Source organism: Bradysia coprophila, chromosome IV (genome assembly GCF_014529535.1).
Source record: "Bradysia coprophila strain Holo2 chromosome IV, BU_Bcop_v1, whole genome shotgun sequence".
Taxonomy (NCBI): domain Eukaryota; kingdom Metazoa; phylum Arthropoda; class Insecta; order Diptera; family Sciaridae; genus Bradysia; species Bradysia coprophila.
This window is the reverse complement of record NC_050738.1, coordinates 13,821,510-13,832,435: the sequence shown is the minus strand read 5'-3', so window position 1 is coordinate 13,832,435 and position 10,926 is coordinate 13,821,510. Positions and strand designations below refer to the sequence as shown.

At 38.0% G+C, this 10,926-nt stretch overlaps 3 protein-coding genes across 5 annotated transcripts; all 3 read left to right on the top strand.

Annotated features, from left to right (window-relative positions):
• Window positions 1-1,593: 1,593 nt before the first annotated feature.
• LOC119066440 (DNA-directed RNA polymerase I subunit RPA12) lies at window positions 1,594-2,419 on the top strand. The gene is made up of 3 exons (XM_037168935.1): window positions 1,594-1,821; window positions 1,965-2,172; window positions 2,236-2,419. Exons 1-3 carry the CDS (start codon window positions 1,704-1,706, stop codon window positions 2,258-2,260), a joined length of 351 nt encoding a protein of 116 aa, XP_037024830.1. The 5' UTR covers window positions 1,594-1,703; the 3' UTR covers window positions 2,261-2,419.
• A 465-nt stretch (window positions 2,420-2,884) lies between these two features.
• On the top strand, window positions 2,885-4,756 carry LOC119066441 (protoheme IX farnesyltransferase, mitochondrial). The gene is made up of 3 exons (XM_037168936.1): window positions 2,885-3,443; window positions 3,500-3,871; window positions 3,930-4,756. Exons 1-3 carry the CDS (start codon window positions 3,050-3,052, stop codon window positions 4,550-4,552), a joined length of 1,389 nt encoding a protein of 462 aa, XP_037024831.1. The 5' UTR covers window positions 2,885-3,049; the 3' UTR covers window positions 4,553-4,756.
• Window positions 4,757-8,730: 3,974 nt separating this feature from the next.
• On the top strand, window positions 8,731-10,767 carry LOC119066442 (two pore potassium channel protein sup-9). 3 transcript variants are annotated; one of them, XM_037168940.1, is made up of 10 exons: window positions 8,731-8,949; window positions 9,122-9,249; window positions 9,315-9,371; window positions 9,433-9,484; window positions 9,543-9,607; window positions 9,718-9,818; window positions 9,878-10,134; window positions 10,192-10,335; window positions 10,401-10,552; window positions 10,612-10,767. In XM_037168940.1, exons 2-10 carry the CDS (start codon window positions 9,129-9,131, stop codon window positions 10,710-10,712), a joined length of 1,050 nt encoding a protein of 349 aa, XP_037024835.1. In that variant the 5' UTR covers window positions 8,731-8,949; window positions 9,122-9,128; the 3' UTR covers window positions 10,713-10,767. The 3 variants fall into 3 exon arrangements, with proteins under 3 accessions (XP_037024835.1, XP_037024832.1, XP_037024833.1); XM_037168937.1 differs by having other exon boundaries at window positions 8,732-8,949; window positions 10,600-10,767; XM_037168938.1 differs by having other exon boundaries at window positions 8,740-8,877; window positions 10,600-10,767.
• Window positions 10,768-10,926: the final 159 nt, after the last annotated feature.

Genomic DNA, 10,926 nt, shown 5'->3' with positions numbered 1-10,926 from the left:
AAGTATTTATATTTTTTCTCTGAATCGTCGGGCCTTGCGACTTTTTAAGTCATTAACCGTTCTGACTAAGTGAAGTTTGTATATAATGTACATGTACTCTAAAATCGTTAATTGTAAAATGCTACGTACAGTGACTTCTACGTAATCTTTGGCATGACGTATCGTTTTAAATTCACTGATTAACTGCAGATTTTCCTATTTTCAACTTTTAAAGATAGCTAGCATATCAACAGTATAGTATGAAGAGTCCGTTGCTTGATTTGATCTACCTTTTTTTTAAAAGGTTCAGTTGTTTGTGTACCAAGAACAATATGAGAAATTCTGATAAGAATGAAACACGCATACGCCATTGTTAGAATTTCCTAGTTTACCCCGAGGTAAGCACAACGTTTCTCTTGTGCGAATTTTGCTAAAGTTCGCAAGTGTACGGGATTGCAGCTCGAACCGAAGGTTATCGATAGCAACTAGCAACGACCAAAATAAAAGATGACTATTGTAATCTTTTATAGCAAAGTACATGAGTTATACCTAGGATCTAGCGTTTTCGAGACCATAATACGTAACAGCTACTTTCCTACCTTTCTCAAATCTTACTGCATCATGACTTATCCTCGATACGAGTGCTTACACACTCTTCACTTAATCGGAATATTTTGAAAGCTTTCTATCTTAATTTTTTGTTGATGGTTTGAAAGGTCTCAACGCCCGGAAGGTACAGCGAAAAAAATTACTTTGACATTGAACATTAAGGTTACACTTTTCGGTTTCGGCTTCAGCTGTCGAGATTGAAGTTAATTTCCAATAAGGAAATCATGAAATACGTAGACGAAAGGTGAATCGAATCTTTTACTTATTTTCATCAAAGTTTCGCGACATATTGCAACGAAATCTTTTACTTCATTAGTTTTGACATGTACATTGATATAAAAGATTACAATAGTCATCGTTTATTTTGGTCGTTGAATGAATCCCGTGTGCACTTCGATTCGGTTCATTCATATAGCACACTTGATCGTTGATGAATCTAGGATCCAGTGTTTTCGAGACCATTATACGTTACAATAGCCATCGTTATAAAAACTAGCCATCGTAGAAAACTATAGCAGTAGAGGTTTGTTCCTTTCAATGGCCTGTACGTAATCTGTGACTTGGTTTTTTGGTTTAAATTCGCTGATTGAATATGGATTTTATTTAGGAATTTTCTCTTTGCTACTGTAGTTTACAACATTCCTATTTTCATCTTTGACAGACAGCGAGTGTATCAATAGTATAGTATGGTATCTGTTAGTTGATTTGATCTATCTTTTTGATATTTATTTGTGTACGAAGAACAATATAGGAAATTCTAACAAGAATGAAAAACGCTTGTGTTACAATTTGCCATTTTACTCCGAGGTGAACACAACGATTTTCTTGGTGCGTAATTTGCAAAAGTTGTCAATTGTGTTCTCTGTATATTTTCAAAAGAAATACGCGCTTCAAAAAATTCTTTCTACGTAGCAGCGCCATCTAACGCACCTACCCCAACTTACTCAATAAAACACAACTCTCCAAAAAGGTGCATTGGATGTGTGTGTCATGTGTGCACTCTTCTATTCGAATGATAGATTTGACATTTAGTGTGATATCCGCATGGTAGTGTTTATGTTTACACCGCAAAACTGAAATTGAATTACATAAAATTTGTGCAATCAATTTACGAAATGGAAACTGTACGAACGACACCTGGATTTTGTTCAGATTGTGGATCTATTCTGCCTCTTCTCCGATCAACCGGTGATGTTGTTTGTTATACTTGCAAGAAATCGTGTCAACCTGAAGGTAATTCATGTTTCGGATTAAAATGTCACGACAAGTCCTAAATAAATGACCAGTGAAGTCAGTCTCAGTATTCTCGGTCTTCGTAATAACAGTCACACCCGGCGCAAAGTATAGTTGCAAACAGTCTCTTCTATCTGTTTTAGATTATGGCTCAATGGAAATAGAGTACACAATTGATTTCAACATAAACAAAAGGGAAAACAAAAAGAATGAACCGGTGAATGAAACCAATAAACCGGAAATCGAACGCAAATGTCCCAAATGCGGTGAAAATAAAATGTCTTATGCCACTCTACAGTTACGTTCGGCTGATGAAGGTCAAACAGTTTTCTATACATGTACCACTTGCGGGTTAGTAAAAATGTGACTAATTAGCGTCTCAGCAGCTTACTAAAGATTTACTTTAATTTACAGATTCAATGAAACCGAAAACTCATAAACATGGAGCTGAAAATGTAAATTTGATCGGTGGAAAAGCCAAGTAGCAGTTCGACTAACTTGTGTTTCCATTGTACTTCATGAAATGGATATTGAATGTGATTATTATCGGTGAAAGAATACAGTAAATACGGCAATAAATAAGAAGATTTTCTACTTAGAATTATGTGTTCTTTGATCGCAGTACAATGAGCTGAGCAATCCTGATTTAAACTTAACTTAAAAGTCGTAGTAAGCGCACATCCCTTAAAAACTGGTATTTCTATTTGTTATTCGGAAGGATTAACCTTTTTAGGAATGCCTTCGACAATAAATTCTCAATTGAACGGTGAGGCTCGACCTCAATTGAAATTCTTTCATTCTAATGAGCGAATTATTGGACTTAGGTTATTACATTTTATCAACGTTCCCATTCAAAATTCACGATTGAACGGCTCCCCATTCTCGTATAGGAAACTTTGGTCCATTTGGATACCTCATAAACTCAGGGAAACATGCCTTGCTACACTGACTGTTTTCCATTTGCCGCTCTTTTTTAATTGAAAGTCTGTTCTAAAAAAATCTACAGAGAGGGCATAGAAACTACTTCATCGTCTACCATCACCAAACTGACCAAACTACTGAATGTCTACACACCTTTTTGGCAGATGTCAAAATTTTCGCATGATATCCGAAGTTCAAAACACGGGGTTTTTCACAGTTTTATTCAATAAACCGTTCCCTTTATCAATAGTGGAAGTTGTCCAAGATGAGCCAACATCTCGGTGGCCGTGTTTGAAAACCGTCCAAAATGTATTGTGTTAGTTTTCAATCAAAACAGTTACTAACCTACGGAAAAAGATTGGTTAGGTCGCACGGTGATTACATAAAGAGGACGTTCCATGACAGAATCGTTCTGCAGCAGTCTCACAAATTATCACAAAAGCAAATCGAGCAGATCAACTTAAAGGAAGAAGAAAATCCAAACAGTAAAGCTGAACGGATAGCCATTGTTGTCCCAGTACCTACCACAAATCCACTAATTAGTTCAATTGTTGGCAATCCACTTGTCACCGGCGATGCATTCAAAAATGTTTCGAAAGAATCGAAGAAGAGTAAAGTCGAAGAATGGACGGTGACACCATCAGAAGACCTGTCCAAGTTAGGAAAGCATTATCTAATGCTGTCAAAATCCAGGCTGACTTGTACGGTTACTTTACCGTGCGATGAAATTTCGAAATTAATTCAAATTCTATTTCAGCACTGGTTGTCATAACTTCCATGGCTGGATATGCAATGGCACCGGCACCATTCGAACTATCAACATTTATCCTGTGTTCCGTTGGTACTGGACTGTGTTCGGCTGCTGCTAATTCAATCAATCAATACCACGAAGTACCATTCGACGCGCAAATGTCCCGAACGAAGAATCGAGTTTTAGTAAAAGGAATACTGACACCTCTACACGCGATTGGATTTGCAATTGGTGCTGCCAGTACTGGCATATGCATGCTCTATTATGGAGTCAATGGACTAACAGCTGCATTGGGAGCGGCAAATCTTATTTTGTACACATCCATTTACACGCCGATGAAACGTTTCAGCATACTGAACACATGGGTCGGATCGATAGGTACAGACAGCTTTTCGTTCCCTATGCTTCAACTAAAATTTCTTTATCTGAATTGCAGTCGGCGCTATACCTCCAGTCATGGGATGGGTTGGATGTTCAGGAACAATTGACGCTGGTGCTTGGATTCTGGCTGGTCTACTATACGCATGGCAATTTCCTCACTTCAACGCACTGTCCTGGAATCTACGTCCTGATTATTCACGAGCCGGTTATCGAATGATGGCTGTAACGAATCCTGCCCTATGCAGACGAACTGCACTTCGTTACACTGTAGCTCTTGGTGTTTTATCGTGCGCTGCACCAATTTTCGACGTAACAAATTTATGGTTTGCCTTTGAAACGCTGCCGCTGAATGCCTACTTCGCATATTTAGCGTGGAGATTTTACAAAAATTCGGACAGTGGCACGTCCCGAAAACTGTTTCGCTTTTCGTTGCTACATTTACCCGCACTGATGATTCTTTTCCTGTTGAACAAAAAGCGATGGATTTTTACGGAGGAAGCGAGTGTGGCAACAATGACTGAAAATGCTGGAATAATGGTGGCAGCTAATGAAAGCATTGAAATGACACCACCTGTAATGGCGGAAACGACGACAAACGAGTTAGGCGAGCTGGGTGGTACCATTGCAAAGTTAGAGGAACAGGCTGTGGAGGCTTTAAAGAATTTGTTAAGTTACTGAGCTGGGGTGATAGTCCGAATTGATTTTTTTTATTTTCGTTGCGATAATTTAAACGAATAATGTTATTGTAACACCCATCATGCGAGATGCTGACGGTTTTTTTAGAGTATTAATTTGTGTAATTATTATTTTGCCAATGTAAATATATTAAGCTGAAATAACACGAGAACAAAGAATACAAACGGAAAAGTGTTTAAAGTGTAACTTGTTGGATGTTTCATTTTTACCGGAGAACTTCGCATTCATCTCTTAGTGCCTTTGTCTAGTTTGATTAATTAAAAAAAAACAAGGCATCAGAACAGTCGGAGCGTTTGCTGCGACTTAGCCCCGTACGACCCGTAATCCTATTTCGTCCGTAACCATAATACGTCCGTAGCCGTAATACGCCCGGAACCCTAATACGTCTACAACCCTCTAATGCGTCTGTTACCAAAATGCAAGTCAAGTTGGGCATGATCAAATTTACTGAAAGTGTTCATTTTTAAAATTGCGCATAGCGCAATTACGAAAGCCCGTACGAAGTACCTCTCAAATAAAACCAACAATTTACGACATTATTTTAGAAACCCAAAATTTTTTGCCAACTTTCTATTGGGTATTCAATTATCTCTCAAATGAAACAAAAAGTAGCAAAATCGGATGAGATTTACTCGATCTATGTGCAAAAAACACTTAGGGCCGAGTAGCGGCCTTAGTCCAAGGGCCCAAATTTGAAACTTTTTTCGCCACGTTCTTTTCGGTATTCAATTACCTTCCATAAAAAATTAAATCTAGCAAAATCGGATGAGATTTACTCGATTTATGTGCAAAAAACACTTAGGGCCGAGTAGCGGCCTTAGTCCAAGGGCCCAAATTTGAAACTTTTTTTGCCATCATTCTATTCGGCATTCAATTATCTCTCAAATAAAACAAAATCTAGCAAAATCGGATGAGATTTACTCGATTTATGTGCAAAAAACACTTAGGGCCGAGTAGCGGCCTTAGTCCAAGGGCCCAAATTTGAAACTTTTTTTGCCATCATTCTATTCGGCATTCAATTATCTCTCAAATAAAACAAAATCTAGCAAAATCGGATGAGATTTACTCGATTTATGTGCAAAAAACACTTAGGGCCGAGTAGCGGCCTTAGTCCAAGGGCCCAAATTTGAAACTTTTTTTGCCATCTTTCTATTCGACATTCAATTATCTCTCAAATAAAACAAAATCTAGCAAAATCGGATGAGATTTACTCGATTTATGTGCAAAAAACACTTAGGGCCGAGTAGCGGCCTTAGGCCAAGGGCCCAAATTTGAAACTTTTTTCGACACGTTCTTTTCGGTATTCAATTACTTTCCATAAAAAACTAAATTTGGCAAAATCGGATGAGATTTACTCGATTTATGTGGAAAAAACACTTAGGGCCGAGTAACGACCTTTGAGCCCTCCCAACAAGCTCGCGTTGCATCCTACACAAAAACAATGTTCAGCAACTTTGTTCTACTCGTCAATACCTTTCATTTGATATATCACAAGCAGCTATTGCGTGCGTATTTCGGTAGATATCGTCGAAAGACTGAAAAACACCTATAGGGCCCTAGCTCTGGAAGGGCCGACCCCACCATGCCCATTTTCGAACTTGACCTTACTTTTGTCGATACCAATCGGGGAAAAAAAGAATTTTGAAAAAAGGTTGTGATTTGCTCAAGCTAGAGGGGTCACGGACGGACGGACGGACGGACGGACGGACGGACGGACGCACGGACGGACGGACATTTTTTTTATTGCGGATTCGTCATCTGTGAACATAACCAAATGCTTTGCCCTTACTGTCTGCTTCCAATTCGACGTGTTACAAACGGCATATTAATCTTATAAGCCCCCAGTACTTCGTACGGGGCTAAAAAGATTCTCCCAAATCGAAGAGAATTGATGCCACATAAAAATTATCGAAATTCTGCCGTAATTTGCATAGAAAACCTCTAAACCTCAAAACATTTTTTACCAAAATTTTATATCGCAATAATGGCGAAAAAAGGGAACAAGCATGTCCTTTTCATACAAAGTACGCCAGAATTAGCGTATTAGCATTCTTTACCGCTGTGGAAACAAGTACACCATTTTTCTCTTATCAATAATCCTCAACACACTTTACTTACATCGTGTGAACGAACCAAAAATATTTATTTTTCATTTTTCCCATAATTCGCTAAAGCGACAAGTGTCCTTTCTGCATAATTAAAATAGTTATTCATGCAACCGAGTGATAAATGCTCCCGAGTTCTGTACAACTCAACGAAAGTTTACTTTTCGATGAGCTAACAAATAGTAGTTTATGCAATTCAGTGAGCGAATTCGTACGCCTATGTGCAAGGTCGTTGCGAAAATAACTAACCAGTGTATACTCATACATTCCAAACTTTTGGAAACATACATTCCAATTAGTCATAAATAACTATCATGTCACTCAGCATCATAATGTACAAAATTTACAAACTTTATGTCTCTGCCTCTGTTGCATTAATCGATGTCTCGGCTTCCGCTCGGGTTGACAATCGACATCTTAGTGCGATAAATTACTGTCATACGACTCTTGTTTCATAAAAGTTATTAATGTACCACGTGTTACTGACGTCGAACTATACGATTATCTTCGGTATTTATTCGATTTTCTTCATTGCACAAGAATCGTATGATGTCTGTGAAGTACCTGCGAACTTGAACCTGCGAATTCTACATTATAGTCCGGTCGTTGTGACGATCATTTTACATGACTTTCTACTGATCAAAGTTCCAAGAATTCGCAGGTTCAAACCAACGAAAAAAAAAAATTAAAGGTTTAAATCTGCGGAAAAAAATTCGCAGGTTCAAATTCGCAGTTTCAAACCTGCCAAAAAACCATCGCAGGACCAAAAGAGAAGTTGGATGGTCTGCGGCTAAGAAATCGCTGGTTCAAAAAGGAAATTGGGAGGTTTGATTAAAAAATCGTAGGTTTAAACCTTTGGAAAAAATTTGTACGTTCGCACATTTGGATGAATTCGCAGGTAAAAACTACAAATAAAAATTCGAGGTTTAAACCTGCCAAAAAAAATTTACAGGTTTTAAATTTCGGGAAAAAAATTCGCAGTTTCAAACCTGCCAAAAAACCATCGCAGGACCAGGAGGGAAGTTGGAAGTTCAGAAACCTTCATCGCTATATATTTCTAGGTCCAGGAGAGGGATTGCAGCGTCAGTTCTCTTTTCTCTATTCAATCAAAACTCTTCTGATAGAGAACGATTCACTCTTTCACTGAAAGATGTTGCTGCAACAAAACCATTGTCAACAGAAAAATAATTAATTTTTTACTCGACGGATTTCAGTCAAATAAAATGCCATCGTATAGCACATGATCTCAGGACTCCGGAACACTAATCAGTTTTTCGATTTCGATTCGATTCCAGACCTCGCCTTCGGCTCTGTCTGGAAACTTCTCACACGCTAAAAAAAGACTTTCAGTCCTAGGTACGAAATGTACTATTCCTTTGTATCTTCTCCTCCGTCCTCATTTATCTTTGTCAAACCAGATATTCAAAAAGATTTTTCTAATTCCAATACTCGTAAAATTAAAATTTATTTTTTGTCAGCCGTAAATCTATTCCATCTATATTAGGCCTGTTCATTTTAGAGAAATAGTCTCAAATTCATCTGGCATGGTGTCTATCTGGTCCGGAAGGTCAAAATATTGGACCCGTTTTTTTTAGAATTTTAAAAAATAGTTTAGATCTGGGGAGCGAAGCATTTGTTCATATGTACGAATGCGTTGGTTAGAAGAGTAAAAAAGATATACACCATCATTCTCCTATCTTCTAACCAACGCTTTCGTACATTTGAACAAATGCTTCGCTCCCCAGATCTAAAGAATTTTTTAAAATTCTAAAAAAATACGGGTCTAATATTTTAGCTTTCCGGACCAAATAGACACCATGCCAGATGAATTTGAGACTATTTCTCAAAAATGAACAGGCCTAATCTATATTCATGGTATAGTGAAAACAAATCCTGAAATGTTCAAAACCTGTTGTTATTCGAACCGTTGCATCCACCATGACACGATTGCAGTGTAAATGTGTAGAGTTCTTGTAGGTATGTGTAAACACCGTGTATACCAGCATCAGCAACATAATACAAACCGGAAAAATCTTTTATGGGAAAAATCGATAATTTTCATACGTCATTCCCTTATGCGGTTACTTCAGATACACGATTCCATCAGTCAGATAAAAATCTCGCAATGTGACAAGAAAAATTCTTTCAATTAAAGATTGTAATTAATTAGAAGATTTTTATTGGTGAATCCGATCAGCACAGGTATGTCATTCAATTAGAGGGTTCGCTTGTTTAGTGAAAGAAAGGGTAATAACGCAGACTAGTGGTAACAAGGTAAGAACAATTTAGTCAAATGACATTTCTTTGTTACATCTGCCTGTGAAAATAATAGAGGAGCATTGAATGTTGCTAAATTGATGCTTCTTTCAGTTAGCAATTATGCCAAATACCAGTTTCTTTGGTCAAAAGTTCTAGATTTTATTCGGGCTTTTCAATTCTACTTTAGGAATTCAATGCACATAGATCGACGTGAGTCCATTTGTGGATTATTAGTTACGTGTACGATGAAACGACAAAACGTTCGTACTCTATCACTGGTTGTTTGTACCTTTACTTATTTGCTAATTGGAGCAGGTGAAATATTGAGATTTCTGATGTTATACATACAGTGAGAATTAAACTTAAAATTCCGTCTACAGCGGTCTTCGATGCACTCGAAAGTGAAACTGAGAGCAAACGATGGGAATTTTTATCAAGTAACTAAATTGTTTGATCTTATATTCGTGTCTTTCTCTAAAACCCACAAATACCATTTAGATATCCGAAATAATTTCGTCGGAAAGTACAACATGACGAACCAGGATTACAGGTAAAGAGTGAAGGCAATGACCATCAGAATCAATTCTCCATGTTTTTCTTGTTCGTAGGATGATGGAAATTGTAATTATTGAAAATAAACCGCACAAGGCTGGACCACAATGGAAATTCGCAGGTGGGGTATACTCTTTGATTGCTTACCTGGTCGTTTGAGGACGCACTGATGGACAGTTCAGTTTATGAGAAATTGTAATGGCTAAAATGAAACCTTTTTTTATTTACCAGGAGCTTTCTACTTTAGCACGGTGGTATTGGCCATGATTGGATACGGTCATTCAACTCCAGTTACGGTCGGTGGTAAAGCTTTTTGTATGGCTTATGCGATGGTAATTCCTACCAAATTGTTTTAAATGAAAACTACGATTCGGCTTTTATTTACGATCAGGTTGGTATTCCGTTGGGGCTGGTAATGTTCCAGAGTATTGGTGAACGTCTGAACAAATTCGTATCGGTTGTTATACGCAGGGCGAAAACATATGCACGTTGCAAGCAAACCGAAGCTACCGAAACCAATCTGATGTTATTCAATGGGATGCTGTCGTCGATAATCATAACAACGGGAGCAGCAGTATTTTCACGATATGAGGGATGGAGCTATTTCGACAGCTTTTACTACTGCTTTGTCACATTGACTACGATCGGGTAATTTTATATTGAAACTAGCGAGGGATTGTGACTGCAAAGATGGATCGGTTTCAGATTTGGCGATTATGTGGCACTGCAAAATGATCAGGCATTGATGAAGAAGCCTGGATATGTAGCGCTGAGTTTGGTTTTCATTCTTTTCGGCCTGGCAGTTGTTGCTGCCAGTATTAATTTGCTTGTTCTGCGTTTCATGACGATGTAAGCAGTAGAACTAAACTCTATCGACAATCGATCATCCATAACATTAAATTTCTTTCCTATAGGAATGCTGAGGATATCAGACGTGAAGAGATTGATGCTCAAAATAAATGCAATGCTAATCAAGGTCTTTACGATGGTGACTCGTATACGCAAACTGGTAAACTGCTGGAACACCATCATAGTTCCGATATTGAGGAAACGTCGGTGTGCTCATGTAAGTAGCTGGTTTATGATTATTTTGTGTTAACCTGATATTTTTAGGTACGTGCTTAGGTGGAGCAAGCTGCGCAAATCACGAATTACTTTTGGATCCAGGATATCATCCGGCGGACATTATTTCCAGTACGATGAGTTTGAAACGAGCTTCGGTGTAAACGAGAATATTTTTGTGCAAAAATTATTTCTTTTTCATGAATTAAAGTGGCCAAATGTAAATTGTCGTTTTAATCGTTTCGAATGGCGTCTTGTCGGAGCCGCCAAAAAGTCTGAATTACACTTTTTTATGAAATGTTCAAGCAACTTTAGAGAGACTCCATTACAGTAGTGGACAACCTCCTCAACTGTATGCTACAATGACTCGACGAATGG